This window comes from Mucor mucedo (genome assembly GCF_025094135.1).
Source record: "Mucor mucedo strain NRRL 3635 chromosome Unknown EV154scaffold_38, whole genome shotgun sequence".
NCBI lineage: Eukaryota > Fungi > Mucoromycota > Mucoromycetes > Mucorales > Mucoraceae > Mucor > Mucor mucedo.
The window spans coordinates 234,584-259,817 of NW_026252322.1; the positions used below are offsets into that span (position 1 = coordinate 234,584).

Sequence of the window (25,234 nt, forward strand, 5' to 3'; positions counted from 1 at the left end):
TGTAAAACAAACACACAAGTGGTTTATTAAAAGCTTGTCTGCTTACTTTTTAACATACTCAATTATATAATAGGTTTCTTCAACATTATCACCAATAGTTTCCTTTCCAGTGACCTTAATTTGTGCATCATAGTGGTGTTTGGCCCCAATTTCTTTCAACATATCAATATTAGCATAACAGCATGAACCCAATAATAAAGATCCGTTTTCTGTAAGATGATTGCCACCCTCAGCAATATATCTCTCCACCAGCTTGTATCCAGGATCAAATGTCTTTTCATTGCCACGGATGATTCCAGAATACAGTATCAAACTTTTTTGATCCTAAAGCAGCGAATAATCACTTACTTCAAAGTGTCCTTTCTGATGATTAATTTCAAAATTCTTTTTTGTGGTTTCAACAGCATCAGGGTTAATATCAACACCAGTAACTTCTAACCCAAGTCGAGCCATATAGAGCGAAATAATTCCAGATCCAAGACCAACTTCCAGAAAAGTCTTTGTCCCTTCAACGACACTACGCAAGTTTTTCCCAAACCATTTTGACTCTGGAAAATATTTAGGAGAGTACACATTTGGATGAAGATAGATAGTCATATCCTCAATCTGACAAGTGTTGTCGGCAACGCAATCCTTTGACTCGTTTATCATGGAAGATATCTTTTTTTCCCATGTACTGTTAGCCATGTTACAAAAAGTAAAAGTTAAAGTAAACCAAAAGGAGATAAATATGCTATAAATTTAGATTTACCAAACCTACGGTTTTAAGAGGATTCCTCATTTCTGGTTCAATTACAATCTACAGATCACGATTCCTCTCAGCCGGGAATGAGCTTATACTATTACAGTGTCACCCTTTTCGAGATTTTTTTTTTTTTTTTTGTATGAACTTACCTTTTTTGAGATTGAATCAATGAGGTCCCAACACAAGGAAATAATAATAATGCCACATTAAAACCTTTAATATTTTTACATGAAGTGTTTTTATTCAATATTAAAAAACTTAACACTTGCTTTGTTTAATTTATTAACCCGAGATTAATAAAGAATAACATGAACTAAATATATATTTTTTTTTGTATATGAGAGGGGGTGGAGGGTGTATTTTTTTGTTCTTTTCAGAAAGTATAATTATTGCGGACATATCAAGTAGCTTATTTCTTGTTTTTGTTATTGCCATTAGCAGAACCATAGTTGGGAGAAGTAGGACTATAACTAGGACTGGTAGGACTATAACTTGGGGATGTAGGGCTATAGCTTGGTGATGTAGGACTATAACTGGGGGATGTAGGGCTATAACTTGGACTAGTCGGGCTATAACTAGGACTAGTAGGTGAGTAACTAGGACTGGTAGGTGAATAGCTTGGACTAGTAGGTGAGTAACTAGGTGATGTAGGACTGTAACTTGGACTAGTAGGACTGTAACTTGGGCTAGTAGGACTGTAGCTTGGGCTAGTAGGACTATAACTTGGACTAGTAGGACTGTAGCTTGGGCTAGTAGGACTGTAACTGGGACTAGTAGGTGAGTAACTAGGACTTGTTGGAGAATAACTAGGGCTAGTGGGAGAATAACTAGGTGAGGTAGGACTGTAGCTAGGCGAGGTAGGACTATAACTAGGACTAGTGGGACTGTAACTGGGGCTAGTAGGAGAGTAGCTAGGACTGGTAGGTGAATAGCTAGGACTAGTAGGAGAGTAAGAAGGACTAGTAGGAGAATAGTTGGGAGAAGTTGGTAAATAGCCAGGCGAGGCAGCATACGAAGGACTTGATGGTGAGTAGCCTGGAGAAGTAGGAGAATAACTAGGACTATGCGCATATGGACTAAGATCGCCACGCCATGGGCTAGTGATAGAACCTGCAGCACCTGAATTACCCATGGGGGAGAACATAGGCTCATTGGGGGATGAAGGTTGCGAGAAATCAACCCAATCAGGAGAACGAGTATCATAAGGCGTTGCCATATTTGGAGTCATGAAACCAGGACCTGGAGTAGCAAATCCAGAAAGATCGCCAACGACACCCATTTGCATGTTTTGTCTATGATCTTGAGGGACAGACTGTAACATCTCTTCGTCTAACATGACGTCAAACTCACCAGTACCAAGAGGAGCCATTTGACCCAACATAATATTTTCAGCTACACCACGACAATCATCAAGTTCACCGACAGCGGCAGCTTCCATAAGAATTTCGACAGTTTCTTCGAAGGAACATCTCATCAAAGCACCAGTTTCAGCACGATTAATACCATGACGAGTAATAGCCATCAAATGACCACGGTTAGTCATAACATCACAAAGCAAAGCCAAATGACGATAATTGACATAAGAACCATCGAATTCAATAACGTTACGTAATTCCTTGAGAAGAGCCTTACGGGTAGCTTCGATACCGAGAACTTCCATAACTTCAACAGTGTTGTTAGAATAGGTACGAGTTTCATCTACACCATGTTGGCACATGACTTCTTGAAGATTGATACCATCAGTATCAAGACCCCATTCAGTTGTAGTTTCAAATTCGCCCTTATCATTGAGAACAGTTTCTTTACGTTCGACAATGTAAACCTTTCTAATACCGGGTATACCACGAAGATTGATCGAGCCCAACATACTTGCTTCCAATTTACGAAGGAAAGTATCTTCTTCGGAACGACCATCGTCATCTTCCATATCCTTGTCTTCATTTTCGTCCATCATCACTCTACAACGAATAATCAACTTGTCTGAATTCTCATCACTACCAATAACATGGAGATCATTACGGAATTCTTCGGAAATCTTTTGAACGACTTCTGTAATGTTGAGACGCTTATCAATCATCATACCACGGTTCAATTCAATACGAAGTAACCAAGGGGATACGCGAGTAACAAACGCAGAGTTTTCATCTTCAAGTTGATAATAGGTATCGACGAAATCAGCATCCTCTTTAATGACGGTTTCACGTGGATCAGGATCGTAGTAAATCTCTGTGACGGATGTAACCTTTTGGAGAGTGGTATGTTCAAGGTTAACTTGTACTTCCTTAGCCAATTCGATATTACGAGAACGTTCAGAATCCAACCAGACTTCAAGACGAGGAGTTTTGATATTCTTTGCGACGTTAATAATTTCCTTCAAACGAGGTACACCGAGAGTAACATTCTTACTGGACACACCAGCATAATGGAAAGTATTCAAGGTCATTTGGGTAGCAGGTTCACCAATAGACTGAGCAGCGATAGTACCAACCATTTCACCAGGTGCAACGATAGAAGTCAAGAAACGTGATTCAATTTCTCCAAGAATCCATTCGAACGCTTGAGAAGTTAAGTGGAATTCTTCAACAACACGCTTCACAGAAAAGGTTGAACGAAGCAAAATTTGGAATAATAATGTTGCGTTCTTTTGAGTTTCATGTGAGATTTTATCAGAACCACGAACAACGAGCAAACGTTGAGCGAGAGCATTTACACCATCCACGATTTGAAGAGGATGGATATCAGAGGGTTTACGAGGATCCAGATGGAAAATTTGTTGAGAATTGGTGATTAAACGAGCAAGATTGACAGGCAAAGGCCATTTGTCATCACCGTTCTTGAAAATGATAGTTCTTAACTTGTTACGATCATCAGACAATTGATAGAATTCATGATCAAGATAAGCTTGGGCGGTTTCACTACCCTCAATACTCTTGAGGACATTGTAGTTAAGAGCGCCCTTTCTGAAGCCCTTGTGCATAACATCAATCTTATAACGCTTCTCAAATTCCTTTTGATTAGACTTGAGCGAGAAGAACTTTTGACTCTCGACGGACATAGCATCCATACCATCCTCACCATAACAGAATTCAATAATATCACCAAGGGAGTTACGAACAGTACCATCATACTTGACCATAACATCTTCTAAGGCTTTAACAAGACGACGTTGAATATAACCAGTTTCAGCAGTTTTGACAGCGGTATCAATAAGACCTTCACGACCACCCATAGCATGGAAGAAAAATTCTGTAGGAGTTAAACCTCTTAAATAGGAGTTTTCGACGAAACCACGAGATTCAGGACTATGATCATCCTTGGAGAAATGAGGGAGAGTACGGAACTTGAAACCATAAGGAATACGTTTACCTTCAACATTTTGTTGACCGACACAAGCAGACATTTGAGAAATATTAATGAAAGAACCCTTTGAACCGGAAATTACCATCTGTTTAACATTGTTATCTTCTTTCAAACTGTTTTGAGCCATTTTACCGGCATCATCACGAGCCTTATTCAAAGTTTGATTGACCTTGGCTTCGAAAGATTCACGCAATGTCATACCAGGTTGAACTTCGAGCTTATCTTGTTGAGCAGTAATAATAACCTCTTGCACACGTTGCTTGGCCTGAGAAATAATGTTTGTAATAGTAGCCATGGAGACTTTATCAGCAATAGTATCGCCGATACCAATACTGAAACCGTTTTGAAGTAACCAATAATTAATGACTTGTTGAGTACCACCCAAGAAATTCTTTGCGGCTTCAGGACCCAATTCATTCATAATAGTATGAATAAGACCACCACCAGCAGTACCAACAGTCTTTTTACAAACAATACCACAAATCAATTCACCATTCTCAATAATGACACGAGTATCACCAGGAGAAATCAGAGTAGATTCACCATCAGGATGAGTAGAATGATAAGTTTGACAATTGATACCCTTAGGAATGACCATAGACACAATTTGTTTACCAGTCCACATAGGCTTAGGCTTAAGAATAGCAGGAGGAGGAATATAACCATCCCAAGAAGGAACCCACATAACAATGTTCATCACCAAATCTTTGGTCAAGAAACAATCTCTTAAAGTAAACTTACGAATACCACAAAGCGTATCTTGCACAATACCCATAACAGGCTTGTTTGATTGAGGAGAGACAATTTGCTTAGGGACCATACAAATTTCAGTGATTTCAGCTCTAGTTTCCAAAGATTGAGGAACGTGAAGATTCATTTCATCACCATCGAAATCAGCATTGTAAGGAGAAGTGACAGACAAGTTCAAACGAAAAGTAGAATAGGGCATAACCTTAACACGATGACCCATCATGGACATTTTATGGAGAGAAGGTTGACGATTGAAAATGACAACATCATCATCATTGATATGTCTCTCAACTCTATAGCCATATTGGAGGGGAATTTCACCGGCACGTTTACGATATCGCAAATCAATACGTTCACCATTGTCACGGATGACGTATTTTGCACCAGGATGTTCCAAAGGACCATTACGGACCAAGACTTGAAGCTTATCAATGTTATAGGGGGTGACGATTTCAGGGTAAGTCAAATTACGAGCAATACTACGAGGTACACCAACTTGATCTAAATTAAGATTGGGATCACCCGTAATAACAGTACGAGCTGAGAAATCAACACGTTTACCCATAAGATTACCACGAAGACGACCTTCTTTACCCTTAAGACGAGCACGAATAGACTTAAGAGGTCTGCCGGACTTTTGTAAAGCTTGAGGTTGACCAGCAATATCGTTATCCATGTAAGTGGCAATATGAAATTGTAATAGTTGTTCAAATTCTTGAACTACATGGACTGGAGCACCCTCGGATTCACAACGTTTGACATTTGCGTTTGCTTTCAAAACATCAGAAAGTTTGTGAGTCAAATCATCTTCACCACGACTGGTACCATCCATTTGAATGGAAGGACGAACTTGGGGAGGAGGAACAGGTAAAACAGTAGTGATCATCCATTCAGGTCTAGCAAACTCTTCGGATAAACCCATATCACGAATATCTTGATCAGTAATATTTTTCAAGATTTGCAATACTTTTGCTGCGGTCAACTGTTGTCTTCCTTCGCCAGCATTATCGTCACCGGGAGTAGCACGGAATTGAGCATAAAGTTTTAAACCGTCCTTACGGATGAGAGGTTGCTTATAACCACAACCACCATGAGTACTTTTACGTTTACCACCGTCGAACTCTTCCTTTTCCTCCAGTCCATCTTCTGCTTCATCGCTACCTTCACATGTCATTTTTGTCTTCGCAAGATCCCAAACAGCTCGAAGTTTTGTTTTAGCGTCAGTGATCTTTCTTGCTCTGATAAATCGAGGATTGGTCTATTCGTTTACTTCGTAAGTAACTAAGCATAAATAAATAACATGTTATAATACATACATCATCGATCTTGAGCTTTGAACAATGGAAACAGACACATTCAAGAATCTTCTTTACTTTGGTCAAGAAACCTATCGTAGAAAGGTTAATATATCGAGAACATATATCAAATATGTATCATTTACCAATATGATAAACAGGCTTTGCAAGCTCGATATGCCCAAAATGGCCAGGACATTCAGCCATGCCTTCGCCACAAGTTTGACACTTATAATTACGATCAATTGTACCCATACGAGGATCAAGCAGACCATTGTTTCTAGGCTTTTGAGTACCTTCATCATACAATTCAGGAAATTCAACCTTCGCAACGGACATTGCTTTCTATTAAAAAAAATTATGGATTAAAACCAAGATCCAAGAAAAAAAAGTTGTCATGTTTGGCACGTACAATCTCATCAGGTGAGAGAATACCAAATTGTACAGCATCTACACGTCGAAGAGGTGCAGAGGAGAAAGCAAAAGGGTGTCCACTCATTTTTTGTTATTTTTTTGTTGTTTTTAATAGAAAAATTTTTTTTGAGGAAAATTCACGAAAAAGCACTATAAAAAAAAAAGATTGAGCTTTACTTCGTTTTTGAGGGTTTTGTTTGTGGTGTTGACTAAATTACGTTGTTATCTAATCCACTAAATATAAAAAGGAGATCGTCAAAAACAACAAATAAATTAGAAAAAAAAGGATTGTTTTTTTCTAATAAAAAAGTTCTTTTTAGGTTTTTGAAAACCAAATAAGATGGTGTGTATAAAAAAAGATAATAAACAATAAAATAAAACTAAAAGTTTAGATTATTGTAATAGTGGGGAGGGGAATCTTTGTTCGAATACACAAATTAAAAAAAAAAAAAATTTGGTTCGAACAAAAGGCTAATCTTCATAAAACTGGAAAAAAAAAAGAAACTTCTTTATCCACCGCATTCCACGTCACCTCAGCAATTTCAGACTGCGGCTGCAAGCAGTCCGGAAAGTAAACGCACTACATTTTCTGCAGGACAAATCACTCTATTAGATAATGCATCAACACAATTTGATAGATGAATGATAAATCTTGAGACGCTACATTGAATTGGTTAATTTTGATATATCAGATTGATTCACAATGCCATAATACCCAAGGTCCTCTTACTTCGTGTTACATATGACATATTTATTCATCATAGCATTAATTTCTCAGTATCCTTTTTGATCGCTTCCACTGTTCATACAGTAAAAAACATAAAAAAAAAAACGCCTCAGCCGAATTCTTACTGGTTTTAGACTCTATGTTGTGGGCTTTCAAGCAAAGCCAATTGACAGAACCACAGAGATATCCAGACCGACAACTTTTTTGGACTGCTTTCTGGGTTTTGCTTGAAAAATTTAACGGTTAGGTTTTCCACCTTGTCTCTTTTCTAACAGCCAAAAAGTTCATTGTTGATCAAACATGCGTAATTTAGAACTTTTGGGACATACCTCTTCCAAGGTTACCAGCTCTGGAATTGAAGGAAACTCATTCATCACCACCGATCCCGAATCCTTGACCATTTACGTCGCATTTGAAGATGTCAACTCTCAAATTCGTGTGGCTGCCACTGGTTTAGCTCCAGGTGATTCAAGTGCATTTGTAGAAGTGGGCCGTTGCCCCGCCTCCACTATTGTTAGCTTTACATTTTTAGCTGATTTACAAGTCGTTTGTCTTTGTACTATCAATGGAGATATCATGCTTTTCAGTAAAGAACGTTTCGAAAAGGGAGAAGAAGCCGTAAGTGGTATATGATGGATATTTGATGAATCACCGGTATTAATGCCTCATGGTATTATTTATTGTAGATGGAAATTATGGGTTCTGTCGATTCTGGTATTCAGGCCATGTGCTGGAGTCCTGATCAAGATTTGGTAGTTTTAGTGACAGGTAAGAAAAATTAAAACAAGTCAAAGCATGTATGCGATAATTAACGTGGATATGATTTAGGCGAAAAAAAGGTTTTAGAAATGACACAAGATTTTGATACAATCACAGAATTCGACCTTCATGTTGAAGATCAAGGCGAGGGAGTTCAACATAGTGTCGGATGGGGTAGTAAAGAAACACAATTTCATGGAACAGCAGGCAAAGAGGCAGCTCAACAAAAGGTCGACCCCACCAAATTCGGTACCTCAGCTGACGATGATCATTTACCCCGTGTATCATGGAGAGGTGATGGTACTTTTTTCTCTATTTCAGATGTTGATCCCAGCAGATCTGCTCGTGTTATTCGTATGTTTAACCGTGAAGGTACATTACAAAATACCACCGAACCTGTCGATAAATTGGAACAAGCTTTAAGTTGGAGACCCTCTGGAAATATCATTGTTTCTAGTCAACGTTTACCTCACCGTCACGATATTGTCTTTTTCGAAAGAAACGGTTTAAGACATGGCGAATTCACATTGAGAGAGACCAAGGATAAGCAACAAAAAGTTTTAGAAGTTTCCTGGAACGCTGACTCAACTGTACTTGCTATTTGGATCGAATCTGAGGAATCCGATGGAAAATTACAAAAAACAGTTCAGTTATGGACCACAAAAAATTACCATTGGTATATGAAGCAGCATATTGTATTATCTGAAGGTAGAGATGTTACTGGATTTTCCTGGGATGTCGAAAATGCTTTACTTGCCCATATGTTTACAAGCGATGGTGAATATCACAGACTGGCCTATACTTGGGAAGTATTTACTAGCACTTCTCTTGACGAATCCAACTCTGGTTATGTCTCTGTAGTAGATGGAGCACAATTACTTTTAACTCCATTTAGCTATCAAAATGTCCCCCCTCCAATGAGTGCTTTGTCTATAGCTACCGATGGTAATGTTCAATATGCTGCTTTCGGTCCTGATCCCGCTGGTTTACAAGTGGCTGTTCTCACCAACAAAAAGATCCAATTATTTGATCTTCCTGTCAAGGGTCACGGTAATGCTGTGCCTCTTGGAGATATCGCTTTACCCCAAATTACATCATCCAACGAAAGCTTTGCTAAAAATCCCATTAGACATTTGTGCTGGATCGCTGAAAACATATTTGTCTTCTGTCAATATGATGAAGAGTTACAAACCGATGTTTTCTGTACTGCTACTTTTGCTTCTGGTAAAGAGTTGAATGTTACTGCTACACCTTTTGATGGAAATGCCGGGCGCATTTATTTCAATGTCAGTACCAAAGATTTAATTGTGGAAGACATTAATGGATCAGTATACACCGTCGAGTTTGAAAATGATCAATCTCTTATAAACAAGGTCGCTCAATTGCCTGATTTCTGTCCTTGGATCGCTACTGCTCGCGTTGGTATGACTCCTGAAGAGACTGAGCGTGCTATCATTGGTTTAACTGACCGTAGTAAATTATACGTTAATGACAAGCTCATTTCTTCTGAAGCTACTTCGTTCTTTTTGCGTGGTACCTGGTTAGTTTTCTCCACCACAAGTCATTCTGCCAGATTTTTATCTTTGGACAGTTCTACTCTCGAAAATTTGAAGCTCTCTGATGAAGCAAGCGATGCATATGATGAAACTTCAAGACGTCTGGAACGTGGATCCAAGATTGTGATGGCCACTCAACATAAGCCATCCCTTGTCCTTCAAATGCCCCGTGGTAATCTTGAAACCATCAGTCCTCGTGCATTTGTCCTTGCTACTATCCGCGAAGATTTGAAGGCTCTCAACTTCCGCTCTGCATTTATTGCTTGTAGAAAAAACAGAATTGATTTGAATATCCTTTATGATGATAGCCCCGAACGTTTTATGGAGAACATTCGCACTTTTATCGAACAAGTTTCCGAAGTTGATTACCTCAATTTGTTTTTGTCTAACCTTAGAAATGAGGATACTTTGGTTACTATGTACCGTCGCGGTGGACGTACCGCTGACCAAATGACTGCTGCCCAAGGTGTTGAGAACAAGGTTAATACTATTTGTGAGGCTGTCAGAAATGTGCTCATTGAACTTGGTCGTGAGCATTATATTCAATCCATTCTCTCCACGTATGTTAGAAGCTCGCCCCCAGATATTGAGTCCGCCATGGCTCTTTTATCGGAACTCCGTGAAACAAACTTGCCTGCCGCTGAAGAAGCCTTAAAATATACCATCTTCTTGTGTAAATCTGATATTCTTTATAATGTTGCCTTGGGTATGTATAACTTCCCTCTTGTTCTTATGGTTGCTCAACAAGCTCAAATGGATCCTAAGGAATATCTTCCTTTCTTACAAGAACTTAAGAATTTCGAGAAATACTATCAACGCTATAAGATTGACGATCATTTGAAGCGTTATGAAAAGGCAATTAAGAATTTGAGCTTAGCTGGAGATGAACACTTTGACGAATTACTTGAATACATGCAAAAGCACGATCTTTATCTTATTGCCATTGAGGAATACGCACACAAGAAACAACAAAAGTTGGCTATTTTGGAGGTGTATGGTGGTCATTTGGCTTTCAAAAACAGCTTCGAGGAGGCTGGTATAATTTATACAATGGCAAGCAAACCTGCTGAAGCTTTGGAGGCTTACCGTTCAGCTGGCTGTTGGAGAGAGTCTTTCTCCATTGCTAAGCAATTGAAATATACTGATGAGGATCTTCACGCTTTGGCTTACGATATGATTGAATATTTGAAGGACAAGCGTCGTTTCCAAGAAGCGGCTATTGTTGCTAAGGACTACGCTAAGGATATCGAAGAAGTTGTCGATTGTCTGTTAAAGGGTAGTCTTTGGAAGGAAGCAGAACGTATCTCGTACACCCATGATCGTTCTGATCTTATTGAAACCCATGTTAAGCCCGGACTTGTCGAAGGCTATACACAAATGGATGACGATTTAGATGAGACAATGGCTCAATTCCACAAGCAAACTGCTCGTCTTGTTGAGCTTCGCACTCGCAAACCCGAACAGACGATGGATAACCCCATGGCCAACGATGAATCCCTGGATAACATTGATATGTTCTCAGACACTACTTCCATGTACAGTCAGTTTACAAGATATACAAATGCCTCTTCGAGAGTGTCTTCTGTTTCCTCTCAAGGATCTGCAAAGACAAGAAAAACATCTAAGCTTAGAAGAAAAGAAGAACGTAAAAGAGCTCGTGGTAAGAAGGGTACCGTCTTTGAGGAAGAATATATCATCAATTCTCTCAAAAAGCTTTACGAAAAGGCTAGCAATTTACAGAGTAAGTATCCCAAAGATTAACTATCGAAGCACTTTCACTAACACGGCTTTAGATGATTTTGGTAATTTAATTCGTGCTCTTGTTCCTTTTGAGTACGTTGAGGAGGCTAGAGCTATTCAGGAGAAATTCAGAAAATTCCTCAAGGAACTCGAAGCTGAAGCTCCTGTCATTTTTGTTCCATTACAATTAACCGTTAGTTTGGTAAGTAAAATCCATCCGTTTCTTTCTCTTCTCAGTAAAATCTAACGATTGTAACTTTGTTTTTTCTAAAAAAATAATAGTATGCAACATTGGAAGAATATGAGGAAGCAAAAAACAACCCAAAGGTTATAGAGAAGCCCGTGATGGCAAAGGTCGATTGGGAATTGCAAATCTTATAAAAAATATAAGCGACGTTTGTGTTGAATGTACAAAGATAAATAAAAAGTTCGCGCATGTAATTATTTTATGGAACGACGTATACCTTTATCTCAGAACTTGTGAATATTTTTAAATGTCAATTTTACAAGGTGGAATGGTACTATCTTTTTGAACGATCTATTTTGTAGCGCTAAAATAAGTCGCATCTATAATTTTATTTACTTCTTCAGTGTGAAAACTAAAGGATCTTCGCAGTTTGTTACCATATACCCAGCAACATAGCAAACAGGCTGGGGACGCTTTCCACTCACTGTCTTAACATCGTAATTCTTAAAGAGGTGTACCAGGGCCATTTGGATTTCTTGAACTGCGAAAAATCGGCCTATATCGATAAGCATTAGTTTAAATTTTTACAAGTCGTTCGTATTTCGTATTTTACCTGGACATAAATGCTTTCCAGCACCAAATGAGACAAAATCTCTTGCAGGTGTAGTGCTTGTCTTATTAAGAGACATATCGGGATCCATTTCATCGACTGATTCTCTAGTGCTATTGCTACCAAAGTTCATTTGGCGAAAAGTAGATGCAACATAACCATTTTTTGGGACTTGGTATCCATTGGAGAAGGTAAAATCACGCATAACTTTTTTGCCGTTGGCTAATTTATCACTACCTTGACGAAGCACTTCACGGGTAAAGTTGTTTAAGAATTTCATTTTAGTCAAAGCAGTATTGGAAACAGGAGTATCTCCGGGGAGGATGCGCTCAATCTCTTCAATAAATCTAGCCAAAAGATCAGGGCGAGCAATTAACCAATAAATACAAAACCCCAAGTTCATGGAGGTTGTATGGACTGATGCAAACGCTACAAGCAAAACACTTTTGGAAAGTTGTTCAGGAGACAATTGAGTCTTGATACCATTCTGGTCTATTGTCTCGTATTCGATAAGGCCTTGTAAAAAGTTTGCAGTAAGACCATGCTCTTTACCAATTTGCTTAGCCCGTCTCATTTCCTCCCGACGTTTATGGATAATAGGTGCTACATGTTTTAGCATGACTCTCTCGTGGTACTTAGAAGATTGCACGTACGGTAGGATAGATTTGTGCAAAAATTTTGGAACAACCATGAATAAAGGAACGTTCTTAATAATATCTCCAGTAAAATTAGCAAAAGATTCTACAACTTCAACATTTAAGGCAAATTCATCACCAACCAAACTGGGGATACTGGCATAAGCAATGAATTTTTGAAAAAAATGACTGGGATTGTGTACAATGGTTAATTTTTCTTGCAACAAAGTATGGCAAGCATTTTTTAAACCGTATTGAATACCGGAAACATATAAGGGCATTCTGTAATTGGGAATCAGCATTTTAGCTACAGCAGGATTTGCCGTTAAGCTGATATCAAGAATATTTAAATCAAATACATAATCGAGGTGGAGAACATCTAGTGAGAAATACGGTGATTAGTACATTAGCTGCTGCCAGTATTTTGTAATCGGTCTGCTATCTACCCCTTACAATTCCTTGATCTATTGATAAATCGTCAGAATCAGCCTTCAAGGTTTCCTCCCCTAATTTTCCACTTGTTATGGTCATCATCTTGCCTTGAAGGATGAGATTATAAATTTCTCCATATTCGTTGTTACACCAATCAAGAAACTTGGAAGGCATGAACATCAGGTACAAATTATGGCCAAAGAAAGGAAGGCTGTAAGCGGCAGTAGGAGGTAAATTTAACCTTGAAGTTTTTACTCTGAAGTAATCGGAAAGGCTATAGAAAGTGATGAACATAGCAGCACCGATAAGCACTAAATCGCTCTTCTGTGAATTCTTACAAATATTGGCTGGTCTACTGTTGGTGAGGATTTGCTTGACAATCTGTACAGTTTTGCTAATAGATGTGTAGGTGAAAAATGTATTGATGCAATTCATTTTTTAATAAGGAAAGAAATTACGCTATGAAGTTAAAAAGATTCGTGCTTACTTTTTTTATGTCGTTTTATAGGATTAAAAAAAGCTTACTGCAAGTAATATTTGTTCTCGCCCCCCCCCCCTAAACGAGCTCGTTCTATCGGTAAAAACGTATTTGTAACTTAATTTCTACTCAGACAGACAATGCTAAAATATCGTAAATATGTCAGCAAATTTATACGGACTAATTCCACGCTCGAGTTTTTTCTTCTTCTTTCAGTAACTAATCAAATATCTATATAATTTACTTAAGTTTCGTATATCTAAAGACTATTATACCTCCTTTCGGACTTATTTGTACTTAGCTATTTCATTTTGATATTGTGAATATAACATGTGCGGATCTACATTGTGCTATGATATCGGAAGCCTTATGCTCAGTATTTAATGCTAGTTGTATATTTCGTTGTTCAAGTTGATTAAGTGGCGGAGTGAGTATAAATGCTTAAAGTATCCGAGTGTTTATAAAATCATGTACTAGGGCATAATTGAAAGACTTTGGCTGAGTACCAAATAACGGTTCTATATCTTTATGTAGAATAATCAAATAAAAATATACCTGCATGTTTAATTTTCTTTGTGTTAAAAGAGTAGTATATTTATAACTTTAAAGTATAAGCCAAATATCCAATGTCTTATACGAATTTTATTAAAACAATAGACACTTTTACATACATTTATCATAGTTATGTGTTATTAGTTTTGATGAAATATAGTTTTATAAAATACAAAACGTAAACACATCAAACCAGGAACTTCAAATAAAGAAATCTCAAGTAGGTATATATATATATTATAATTCAAATACAACAATAATGAATGAAACGATACTGATTTTTGGTAAGTCCACCATCTGATTGCAAAGCTACGCATCATGTCGGGGGGTTTCAACTTCGATTCTTTCAGTTCTTTTATTCCTTTTTCTCCGTGGTTTACTAAACTTATTTCAACAAAGGCTACCTCAGAAGACAGGTATTTAAAGGTGAGGTCAGCCCGATCTCCAAACCCTCTTGGTGAATTATTATTGCTATTTGGTGCATTTAATTACCCATATTTTAAGCCGTTATATATGATAAAAACTGTGAAGTCTACACAAACATCCATATTTTTTTTAAATGATTGAAGACTTACTCTTTGGCAGAGGCGTAGAAAATTCCCTCTTCTTACAGTTACACGTATGCAGTTTTGACTAACAATGTAAATGTTAATATTCATCTTAATTTTTATTTGAGTTACTTGGCGATATGCAACCCTTTTTTTTTGAAAAAAAAAAAATTAAGTTCAAGATATTCGTGCGGTTTTTTCCTGTCGTTTATAGCCTTTATAGAAATATTTCTACAGGTGATAATTTTTCTCGCATCTTCCGCCAATCTCAAGTAAAACAAAACATCAAAATTTTACGCGCGGGGATCATAAATATACACCACGTAAAAGCTTATTGCTGAACTGCACAGGTAGTATGCAGCTGCCAATAATTAAGTTGATGGTTGATTGCTTATTCTTTATTTTCAGAAGTTATTATAATTCATATCCTTCCACCTTAAAAAGCTCGCCGTAATCAAAATAACGGGTCATTAACTTTTGGACAGGTTTGGGCAAGTTCATGGATGTTAAAATGTTTTGCATTTTTGAGAGACCAGCCTTTCTGATCAGGCTGTTCAAGTTACATGAAATTTCAGTGGGATACTAATTATCAAAAAAAAATTAGTAAACAACAATTTTTAAGTTCTGGTAAAAGTACGCACCACTATTTCGTGATACCAGCGTTCGTGATAAACGGTTAATTTTACAGCGGCTAGTAATGCTTTTTGTGTGTTTCCTTCCTTGGCATATATTTCTAACAATCTCATCCACGCTTTTGCAGAAAATTTATAATCTAAGCAGAACTCGTATGCTTCCTTTGCTTCATTCTATAAAAGTATTCTTTGTTAGATAGACATTTGATTTAGCTAATTCCATAACTTACTTCATGCCATAACCTTAATCCTAAATCGCCCAAGAGTTCCCACTCGGTACCTGTTTTGCGATATGCTATTTTTTGGGCGCGGTAGTGGGCAGATTCGGTTCTCCAAAAAGTGTAAATCCTCAAATCCTCGTACAAAACCATAAAAAGATTGTCGAGCCATCTTTCACACAGCCTTTTATTTCCAAAAGAAAACGATACTTCTTCTTTCAGTTCATCTTCTGCCGTCTGTGTTGGTTTTTCAACGGATGGTTCAGGAACTTTCGGTTCAGCGATAGAAGTTTCTTTTAACTTTTGGTCCAAGTCATCAGCCTTTACCATGCTCCTTCTATTCCCTTCCTGGGCTTTATGCATACGGTATTCTTCTTCCATTACAAAAACTTGTGATCTGCATCGAAGTAGCTCATCCCATCCTAAAGCATTGGCGAGTCTTGTCAACAATGAGTATGCTTTAGAAAATGTTCCATGCAAAGCAGGTGCTGGAAGTCGGGATATATTGGAGTCAGTCTACAAAACAAGTTTAGTTTAAATATCAGGTATGCAACCATTATTTATTACCTCTGATTCACGTCCGGCAGAGTCTTCCTCCATAATACCCGAATTTATAATATCCGGTTTAATGGGAAGATGTGTCCTGGCAGCGGCGGGCATACGATGCATATCACGTTCATTGTAGGTAAACATTGGGCATGAGTTTAAAGTCAGTAGAGCCTGGATAAATAAAAATTAATATCTCAATCACTAAAAATATTTTAGGTCCTACGTTTTTGTAATCATTAAGATCAATATAAACTAAAATTTTTGTTTCAGTTACAGTATAATTTATTCTTATATATAGCTTACGAACCTTCCGTCAATTTAGCCCAAGTTAAGTATTCCGATGGTGTTGTATCCACTGCATATTTTGCTAACTTCAAAGCCATGGTATACTCTCCCTGGTATTATTTAAGTTAGTATAAAGTAGTAAAAAATGAAACTGTCATCACCTTTTCCCGTAAAAAATCAACTTGTACATGGATTAAAGGGTAGCTCATCGAAACAGATTTCAAATCTTCATACAGTACTTTCACAGCCTTTATTTCTTCGTTTTGACCAATATAGGCTTTTGCCAAGAGGGCCCCAACTTCTGGATCCTTTTTGTGCAATTTTTTAAATAATTCAATAGCTGGTGCAAACCGAAAGCTATCGCCAAAATACTTCATGACACCATCCGTCAAATGATTATGGACTGATGTAGCAACTTGGATCTCGGGTTTACTACCCAATTGCCAACCTTTCCAAAACAATGATTCGACCGCTTCTAAAAATCTCGCTTCTGCTGGTAAATTTAATATTGGATCTACTTTACGGTATCCTGCTAATCGATAATAGCTATCGTCCGAGTACAGAATAGCTCTCAATACGGCAGATAGATAAGTCTCCTGCCATATTTCAGCAGTTGCTTCATGCCTATTTGCGCCTTTTAAAACCGGTATGTGTGTAACCATCATAGACCCTTTTTACCTTTCGCCGCGAACATCCACATAATAACTTTCTACACCACCCGGAATCTTTACTTCTACCCTAACATCTACCCGAGAAAATGCATTATAGCAGCTGCGTAATATTAGTATTTAGTTGGAAAAAATTTATAATAATCATACCAATATATACCAGATCGAATACGCCAAGAGTTTGATTTTGTAAACCACGATTGAGTATCGTCCTATATTTAGTTTAGCATTCGTAATAAGTGTAGTTTGAAAAAAGATTAATTTACCATGGAATAAGTCAGCGAGTTTAAATACGCTGCTAGAGAAGCGGAAGAAGACGCATCCACACCTGAGATATAGTGATAGCTACCTAACTAAATAATAAAGGGACGCAAAAACTAAGTATAAGTCCGAACATCATAGCCTGCTGTATGTACCTCCTTGATACCTGGCTTGGCATTAACTTTTATAATGTGACATAGATCTGGAGGACCTAATTCGCGAAATGTTCCTTTGTAATATATTATTATTAGTTTGGTTCCTGAGTTAGATATTTTGAGCATAATTACCTAAAGCATCTGTTCGCGCAATTATAGCCTCTCCGAGTTCAGTCTCAAAGAACTCAGGAATGTCTTTTAGTGAATCTGCCATTTAGAAGAAGAAAAAGGTTTACTTCTAGTCTGAAAAGCGTAATAAAATAATTGTCGTGAAGATCCGAAACGAGGTTCATATTAATTTTAAGACCAGACAAACAATATGATTACTTTTTCAAACTTACATACAACCCTTTTGCAGATGTAAAAATGATCACTATAAAAGAACACATTTTATCGATACAGTGTGTACACATGGGTTTTTTTAAAGAAAGGAAGGTTGGATTTTTGAAATAGATTGGCCACTTTTTCGACCAACATATTACAATTGAAGATGCGCACTATACATAAATAAGACGAAATCAATTGAGGCTATAAACTAACAACAATTATGTAACGGTTAAAAAAAGAAGGAATGTATGAACCGGGGTGGTTTTTTATAAATATATCTTTCAGCTTATAATACTTTAGTTACGGTCAAATAGTTAGTAAGTTTAAAGTGTGAACATCATTAATTAGCCAATCCTTAAAGAAAGGGATTTGAAACATTTGGCAACTTTGGGATGGTTTTATCTCTAGTGTTTCTAATTGACGATACAAAGCCTTTCAATATGAAGCAATTGCGACAGTGTGATAAATTAAAGAATAACGTTTTTATAAAAAAGGGTGACACATTTATCAGATTGGCTTCGTCAGAAATGTCATCCACCTAAATTAATATAATGTCTATTAATTATTCGGTAATTATGGTATATACCTTTTGTTTATAGCAATAATGGCGCCAATTTATACTACGCTTTTTCGACTTGAGATAGACGAATCAAATTTAATTTTCAAATGAATCAACCCCCTTTTTTTGTATAAAATCAGCCCCTTTCTTTGCTTCACATCATTCATCAATCTTAAATTAGTTATGAAAATAAATTACAAAAGAGAAGGTAATATTTCGTAAGCCTTAAAAAATAAAACTTCATTTTTTTATATCGCTCAATAGACTTCCCTGAACCTGGAGACCAGTATGTTCAAAAAGGAATACAAAAGCTTAATACAAGGGATTACAGTCAGGCTTTGAAATGCTTCGAAAAAGCATCTACTTATGATAATGAGCATGGCCTTATATTTGTTGCCATATTCCATCTATTAAAGTTAGGTACATCAAAAAGGGACCCGGAAAAGGCGCTTGTATATTTCAAAAAGGCAGCTTTGCTATGGCTAAGCCCTGTGGCACAATATCTTATAGGAATGATCTATTTTGAGGGGGATGAAGGGATCGTACAGAATTACGAAGAAGCATTCAAGTGGCTTCTAATAGCAGCAAAAAATGGATGGTCTGATGCCATGGGACATTTAGCAAATGCTTATAGTATTGGTGACATCGTAAAAAAAGATCTTAGCAAAGCGATATATTGGCTTAAGCAGATTGAAAAAAAGGATGATAATGCAAACGAATGCATCGAAAATAATACAGTATGCTTATTTGGAAATTGTGTATTTGAAGTTGATATGAATTTTGTAGAAGAAGAAATGAAAAAATTAGTAAAAGAAGCATCAACCAGACGTCTAGCATCGTTTCCCATTCATGCGTCAATTCAAATTAGTCTTCGTTACACAGATTCGGAGGTTGATATGATAGATCAAGCGTTTTGGTGGGATACAATGTCAAATACAAAGTCAAGCAGCGTTGCCGCCTCTCAGTTTTCTCTGGCAAAAATATACGAGCTAAGTATATTAAACAAAGAAAAGGCCCTTTACTACTACGAAAGAGCAGCAAAAAATGGAAATATGAATGTTTGTTTAAAGATTGGACTATTGTACAATAAGGGTGTGAAATAATTAAGAATAAAGATTACAGTTGATAATAACTTGGAGAAATTTGTATAGTTTTATATGGAGTTTATAGGAAGTACTTAAACCAGTAGAACACATCATACCCGTTTGAACTATATACTAATATAGTATCTGAATACTACTATAAAATATCAAAATAAACCGTTTTGTTGAAAGGACGCGAGATCTTAAACGCCGTATTCATACTATATTTAGCTATCATCAGATGTTCTTTCTTTTACCCTGATATAATGAATCAACAATACATTTATTATGTAAAGTATATGTCATCATAAAACGAAAAGATTTAAAGAAACCACTTCAATCTGATGAACTGAATCTCGGAAAGAGGGTTGTTTACCTATTTCTTTATCAGTGAATAAAACCATAATATTTATTTCCGCTTTAAATAAACAGTATCAAGTTAATCAGTGGTACACACGGAGATCTAAATGCAAAACATCATGCTCGCCGACTTCCTGAAGATGTTCAGTTCTACAACTGGGAGCAAATCGGGTATAGCTTGTTCTAACTCGGAAGTACTTCCTGGTCAAAAAAACGTTATAGAAAAAATCCTGTAGTTTGACGTACCAAATCACTAGCACGTCCTAAGACACAGAGAATAGTTACATTGTTTTTGTGAGATGAGAGTTGTGCATAGTTTTGTCTACTTGTCATTAACACAGCAAATATAATACTTAAAACGTTTATTATACTGTTTGATCGTCTGTAATATGGCGTTTTTCAAGCATAATGTATTATAAATAAACAAATAAGTTGTATCTAAAAATATCATTAGTATTTTTATTACATGCTGTGTTTCTTTCGTTTTTTTCCCAATCTTATGGAGATAATATATAAATCTGAAGGTGTATATTTATCAAATTGACCCCAACATATAACTTACTTCTTATTTCTTTCAGATTTTCCTGAACCTGGGGATAAAGATCTCAAAAAAGGGGTGGAACAGATTAATAAAAACGATCTGTTAAAGGCTTTGAATCATTTTGAGAAAGCGCAAAATTATGACAATGAATATGCAACCCTCTTTGTCGCGATATTTAACTTTGTTGGGTTTGGCACAGATAAAAGAAACCCCTTCAAAGCCCTGACTTTGTTAGAAAAAGTTGCAACGGAATGGAACAACCGTGTTGCCCAATATGTTATAGGAGCAATGTACTTTGAAGGCGATGAAAACATCAATCAAGATTTCGAAGCAGCAATAAAATGGATTACTCTATCTGCAAATAATGGATGGATCCAGGCTATGACCCACCTGGCTCAATATTACTACGTTGCAAATAAAAAGAATCAGGATTTAGAAAAGGCTATATATTGGTGCAAAAAAGTCATAGAAAGCAACGACCAAGACGCAGCATATCTGTTTGGAAATAAATCATTTAACGTTGTTATAAAAAAGCAAGTGTCTGAGGTATTTGCAACAGGACGAGACAATTCTATTCAAGGAGCCCAGTGCATGGCATCGTCCCATTTGACAGAAAAGGAAATTTTATGTGAGGTTTATCAAGTACTTTTCTGGGTTTTGATGACAAACAAGAAGCCAAATTTAGAGAAAATCTGCCAATTACTCTTGGTAGACATTTACAGGGTCGGAGGAAAAAATGTTGAGGTAGATTTAGAAGAATCGCTTTTTTGGTTTAAGAAAGCAAAAGAGGATGAAAACTCCGGAGTAAAGCTAGCAGCAGAATCATTTTACGATGATGGCGTAGACGCAGAAAAAGATTGTAAAGAAGTTATGAAATGGTACATGAGATCAAAGAAGTTTGGTCGAATGTATCTCTTTGGTAATGGCACTGTACCTGATTTTGGAACAACTTTAGCATACCTTGATGTAGTTCGAGAGCAAACTGAAATTGGGGAGGTATACTTTATGATGGGTTCTCTATATGAGTCTGGTAGCAATGGAATTAGACAAGACTATTCGAAAGCAATAGACTTTTATTCGAAAGCAGTTGAAAACGGATGCAGCAAAGCATCCATATCTATTGGGACATTTTTCCTCTGTGGCCAGGGTACGAAGAAAAACGAGGCGATGGCATATGAGTGGTTGGATAAAGGAGCATTGATGGGGAATGCACAAGCTAACTACATGCTAGGTAATATGCATTATGAGGGGTATAAAGGGAAAGTAGATTTAGACAAGGCATTGGAACATTATGAAAAATCAAATGAAGCTGGTTTTTTACCAGCAGAAACTAGAATTGAAGAAGTTCTGATGATGAAATCAATGATTGGCATGGTACGATCTGCCCCAAAACATGTAAAACGTGTAAAAAATTAAAGTGAAATTCATTTTATAAAGCTGTTTGTTACTTGTAAAATAAATATATTATGCCATCGATATCAATACAAATTGTTGCTGATTTATGATAATTGTCACTAACTTCGTCTACTATAATTACGTTTATGATAACTTTAGGTCATGCAATTAACTATGATGCTACATAATAACATTTTGTCTTTCCATAACCAATCATTTAATATAATACAAAATCACAACTTAGAGCAATAGGGGGGAATATTGCATGTGTTTGGAAAAAAACCAAGAACAAAGAACCACAATTAGTCGAAACACCGAGGGATAATTGATTTCTGGGTAACAGCAAGTTATTAATTTAACTCTATTGATAAGAAAACCTGATTGATTATTGTTATAAGGTTTAATTAAGCAAATGTGTGATCATAATCATGTCTTATCTAATGGTAAAATTGTATCAAATAGTTTACAGTTTATTGGTATGTTGTAAACCCTCTCTGCCATCTTGGGTAAAGCAAAAAAAAAAAATTATGGTGTTATATTGATTTTTTCGAATAGTTATACTATAGTGTAATCTTATATGAACTTAAAGAGCGGCACTCTTTGTATTGAACTTTTATCAATGGCACAAATATCTCTACTTTATAAATTGTGTTAATTGTTAACAGGGACATCTGTTTACAGACCCGAAGTATTTCATTCATAACTTTTTTTTTTGAACCTTAAGGTCCGCTGACGACTTCTAGCAACAATTGAATATAAACACAATACATTTATTAGATTCTAACTACACTGTTGACAACACTTACCAACCACATGTTCTATAAAAAAACAGTTTCTACTCATTTATCAACCATAAGTATTATTAAATATTATGGGCTGCTGCTGTTCTAGTTCAGCTAGTGACAGTGTCTCTTGCGTTGATAGTGGCTATTTTTCTGCAACATAGGTTGAATAACTAACGTACCGCTACAAAAGAAGGTATGTAATTTTTACCACAGTATGTAACGTTTATCGATATATCAGTTCAAACATTGACGACGGATGTGGTTTCTACTTTTTCCTTTCATGCAGAATAATCCGTAGATACAATTATATACTTTATTTTAATATGACAATCTCACCGTTAATAATACTTTAAAAGCTTTTTTTTTTCATAATAAACAATTATTCAGATATGACTGAATCTTTCATTTTATTTTTAATGACATTTGCGCTCACGGATAATGATGTGCAGATTTTGCTTTTCTTGGAAATGACGACACATCACATAAAGTCTGAAAATAAAATCATCATACCACATGGAATAGATTTTTTTAATTACTAGAAAGGGAGCAATTGTGTTTTTGCTTACTACCGCTTATGTCTGTGGCTGTGTTCTTTACATTTTATGCTCAACTAGGAGCAATACTTTCGTAATTGTAGCAATATCAATACTTTACATATGTTTCAATTAGAATTAGTCATAATTGCGCGCTTACGCCATCATAACAACTTGTGTTAATAATAACATGATCTAAATTTAGATAATCCTATTCAAACAAACACGCCATCGAAAATATTCTTTATATTTTGACTTTTTTAGATTTTAACAGCCTGTTTCTTTATTCCAATCATGAAAGTTTTATACCAACTCAGTGGTAAGTACTTGCATACTATAATAAAACACAAAAATCTCATTATTTCAATACAGATTATCCCGAACCCGGTGATAAAGACCTATTTATGGGTATACAGTTTATGAATCAGAATGATTATACAAATGCTTTACATCATTTTGAAAAGTCGTCTACTTACAACAATGAATATGGGATTCTGTTTTTTGCCATCTTTAACTTTACCGGTCTGGGATTGGATAAAAGAGATGTCAAAAAAGCTCTTATTTATTACAATTTGGCTGCTACAGAATGGCAAAACAGAGTGGCACAATATCTTTTAGGTATGCTGTATTTTGACGGTGATGAAAACATACCAGGTGATTACATTACAGCTAAGAAATGGTTGACACTGGCCGCTGATAATAGATGGATTAGTGCTATGGTGGTTTTAGGACATGGTCATCGAAATGGATGGTTCGGCAAAACAGATCTCGAAAGGGCTATATTTTGGCTAGAAAAAGTTACAAATAATACAACAAAGGATGAAGATATAGATTTTTTATTTGGTTCCAAACTTTTTAAAATGGACAGGAGTCACGTTCCAACTGAAATCAAGACAAATATAAGAAACAAAAGAAACCAAGGTCTAGCTTCACTTTATCTTCTTGCAAAGACTGTTTCTCGCAACGACAACAATGGCGCCATGTATCAAGAGCTGTTTTGGAATCTATTGACAAATAAACAATCAGATTCTATCGCCATTGCCCAAAAGTTTTTAGGGATGGTGTATATGGATGGCGACAAAGTCATAAAGATAGACAGGGCAAAATCTTTTCATTGGTTTAAAAATTCTGGAATAAATGGAAATGCTGAAGCCTGTTCGGTCGTTGGGTCGTGTTATAAGGATGGAATCGGAGTAGAACATAATACTCAAGAAGCCATTAGATGGTACGTTAAAGCTGCAGAAATGGGCGGTGATACCGAAGAGTTACAAGATGCTGGTACAAACTATTTCAAGATAGGCCCCAAACGTGATTACAAACTGGCCCTGCAATATTTTGAAGCCCTTAATACAGTAACAGAAAGCGGTAAAGCCTGTTTCTTTATGAGTAGCATATATTTAGAAGGAGGCGATGGTGTTAAACCAGATTACAAAAAAGCCATGAAGCTTGCCTTGGAATCAATGAAAAAAGGGTTTCCACCTTCTGCCTCAGCAATTGGAATGATGTACTTGAAGGGTTTAGGAGTGAAGGAGGACGAAGTAAAAGCACACGAATATTTGTTGCAAGGTGTATCAATGAAGTGTCCAAGGTCAATGTTTATATTAGGTGGAATGTATCATGAGGGCTACCAGGGAAAAGTAGATCATGACAAGGCTCTAGAATATCTTTATATGTCGGTCGAAGCAGGCTTTTTACCTGCTCAGTACATGATTGATCAGGTGACGATGCTTCAATCAATGAATACACTTGAAGTATCCAGCCGAAAAAATAACAAGACTAAGAAACGACGAACGAAAAAATTTAAGTAATGCCATTGCCTCATTGTAATCAGATCTTATTAATTGCATAAGAAAATAAATGGTTACTGTTTAAATTATTTGTGAATAACCCATAAATGTATATTGATAACAATTACATATTAAGCTAAATATGAGAGTGTTTTATTTAGAAAATTAACAGAGTCCTTTGATAAGTAGTCGAATAGATTTAACAAACAAATCATTATATATCGCAAGATACAACACTTTTACATTATTAACAGCCAGTACTTGAAATATTTGAAGCTTAATTTTAGATATAATGCCTAGAAGATTGAG

General features: G+C 36.4%; 6 protein-coding genes across 6 annotated transcripts; 2 read left to right on the forward strand and 4 right to left on the reverse strand.

The window, feature by feature from the left end:
* Positions 1 to 42: 42 nt before the first annotated feature.
* EV154DRAFT_587299 (S-adenosyl-L-methionine-dependent methyltransferase) lies at positions 43 to 758 on the reverse strand (the record flags this gene model as incomplete). The annotated part of the gene is made up of 2 exons (XM_051606803.1): positions 349 to 758; positions 43 to 273 (listed from the first exon to the last, which is right to left on the reverse strand). The coding sequence occupies exons 1-2, from the start codon at positions 685 to 687 to the stop codon at positions 43 to 45; spliced, it is 570 nt and encodes a 189-aa protein (XP_051458393.1). The 5' UTR covers positions 688 to 758.
* A 208-nt stretch (positions 759 to 966) lies between these two features.
* Positions 967 to 7,045, reverse strand: EV154DRAFT_442263 (DNA-directed RNA polymerase II subunit RPB1). The gene is made up of 5 exons (XM_051596981.1): positions 6,783 to 7,045; positions 6,563 to 6,714; positions 6,297 to 6,495; positions 6,172 to 6,242; positions 967 to 6,113 (listed from the first exon to the last, which is right to left on the reverse strand). Exons 2-5 carry the CDS (start codon positions 6,647 to 6,649, stop codon positions 1,155 to 1,157), a joined length of 5,316 nt encoding a protein of 1,771 aa, XP_051458394.1. The 5' UTR covers positions 6,650 to 6,714; positions 6,783 to 7,045; the 3' UTR covers positions 967 to 1,154.
* A 316-nt stretch (positions 7,046 to 7,361) lies between these two features.
* On the forward strand, positions 7,362 to 11,804 carry EV154DRAFT_206255 (IKI3 family-domain-containing protein). Its single transcript, XM_051594362.1, has 5 exons — positions 7,362 to 7,909; positions 7,978 to 8,059; positions 8,120 to 11,347; positions 11,400 to 11,548; positions 11,629 to 11,804. The coding sequence occupies exons 1-5, from the start codon at positions 7,592 to 7,594 to the stop codon at positions 11,725 to 11,727; spliced, it is 3,876 nt and encodes a 1,291-aa protein (XP_051458395.1). The 5' UTR covers positions 7,362 to 7,591; the 3' UTR covers positions 11,728 to 11,804.
* Positions 11,805 to 11,925: 121 nt separating this feature from the next.
* Positions 11,926 to 13,758, reverse strand: EV154DRAFT_587301 (cytochrome P450; the record flags this gene model as incomplete). The annotated part of the gene is made up of 3 exons (XM_051606804.1): positions 13,225 to 13,758; positions 12,147 to 13,157; positions 11,926 to 12,089 (listed from the first exon to the last, which is right to left on the reverse strand). The coding sequence occupies exons 1-3, from the start codon at positions 13,643 to 13,645 to the stop codon at positions 11,926 to 11,928; spliced, it is 1,596 nt and encodes a 531-aa protein (XP_051458396.1). The 5' UTR covers positions 13,646 to 13,758.
* A 1,444-nt stretch (positions 13,759 to 15,202) lies between these two features.
* EV154DRAFT_419491 (Chs5p-Arf1p-binding proteins-domain-containing protein) lies at positions 15,203 to 17,770 on the reverse strand (the record flags this gene model as incomplete). The annotated part of the gene is made up of 12 exons (XM_051595899.1): positions 15,203 to 15,370; positions 15,430 to 15,594; positions 15,651 to 16,154; positions 16,206 to 16,358; positions 16,411 to 16,439; positions 16,495 to 16,582; positions 16,634 to 17,096; positions 17,151 to 17,243; positions 17,291 to 17,352; positions 17,407 to 17,493; positions 17,557 to 17,630; positions 17,689 to 17,770. 12 exons carry the CDS (start codon positions 17,768 to 17,770, stop codon positions 15,203 to 15,205), a joined length of 1,968 nt encoding a protein of 655 aa, XP_051458397.1.
* Positions 17,771 to 18,589: 819 nt separating this feature from the next.
* EV154DRAFT_602087 (uncharacterized protein) lies at positions 18,590 to 24,969 on the forward strand. The gene is made up of 5 exons (XM_051607270.1): positions 18,590 to 18,650; positions 18,707 to 19,435; positions 20,463 to 21,799; positions 23,403 to 23,457; positions 23,511 to 24,969. The coding sequence occupies exons 1-5, from the start codon at positions 18,626 to 18,628 to the stop codon at positions 24,944 to 24,946; spliced, it is 3,582 nt and encodes a 1,193-aa protein (XP_051458398.1). The 5' UTR covers positions 18,590 to 18,625; the 3' UTR covers positions 24,947 to 24,969.
* The last annotated feature ends 265 nt before the right edge of the window (positions 24,970 to 25,234 follow it).

Bases quoted from the DNA above. Each gene is read 5' to 3' on its own strand.
- EV154DRAFT_206255 (XM_051594362.1), top strand. From the start codon at position 7,592: ATGCGTAATTTAGAACTTTTGGGACATACCTCTTCCAAGGTTACCAGC. The intron at 7,910-7,977 runs GTAAGTGGTATA...TATTTATTGTAG, and splicing joins TCGAAAAGGGAGAAGAAGCC to ATGGAAATTATGGGTTCTGT. The intron at 11,348-11,399 runs GTAAGTATCCCA...ACACGGCTTTAG, and splicing joins AAAGGCTAGCAATTTACAGA to ATGATTTTGGTAATTTAATT.
- EV154DRAFT_602087 (XM_051607270.1), top strand. From the start codon at position 18,626: ATGAAAATAAATTACAAAAGAGAAG. The intron at 18,651-18,706 runs GTAATATTTCGT...ATCGCTCAATAG, and splicing joins AATAAATTACAAAAGAGAAG to ACTTCCCTGAACCTGGAGAC. The intron at 19,436-20,462 runs GTATATTAAACA...TATTTCTTTCAG, and splicing joins GGCAAAAATATACGAGCTAA to ATTTTCCTGAACCTGGGGAT.
- EV154DRAFT_442263 (XM_051596981.1), bottom strand. From the start codon at position 6,649: ATGAGTGGACACCCTTTTGCTTTCTCCTCTGCACCTCTTCGACGTGTA. The intron at 6,496-6,562 runs GTACGTGCCAAA...TTTTTTTAATAG, and splicing joins TTCTCTCACCTGATGAGATT to AAAGCAATGTCCGTTGCGAA. The intron at 6,243-6,296 runs GTAAATGATACA...TTTCTACGATAG, and splicing joins AAAGCCTGTTTATCATATTG to GTTTCTTGACCAAAGTAAAG.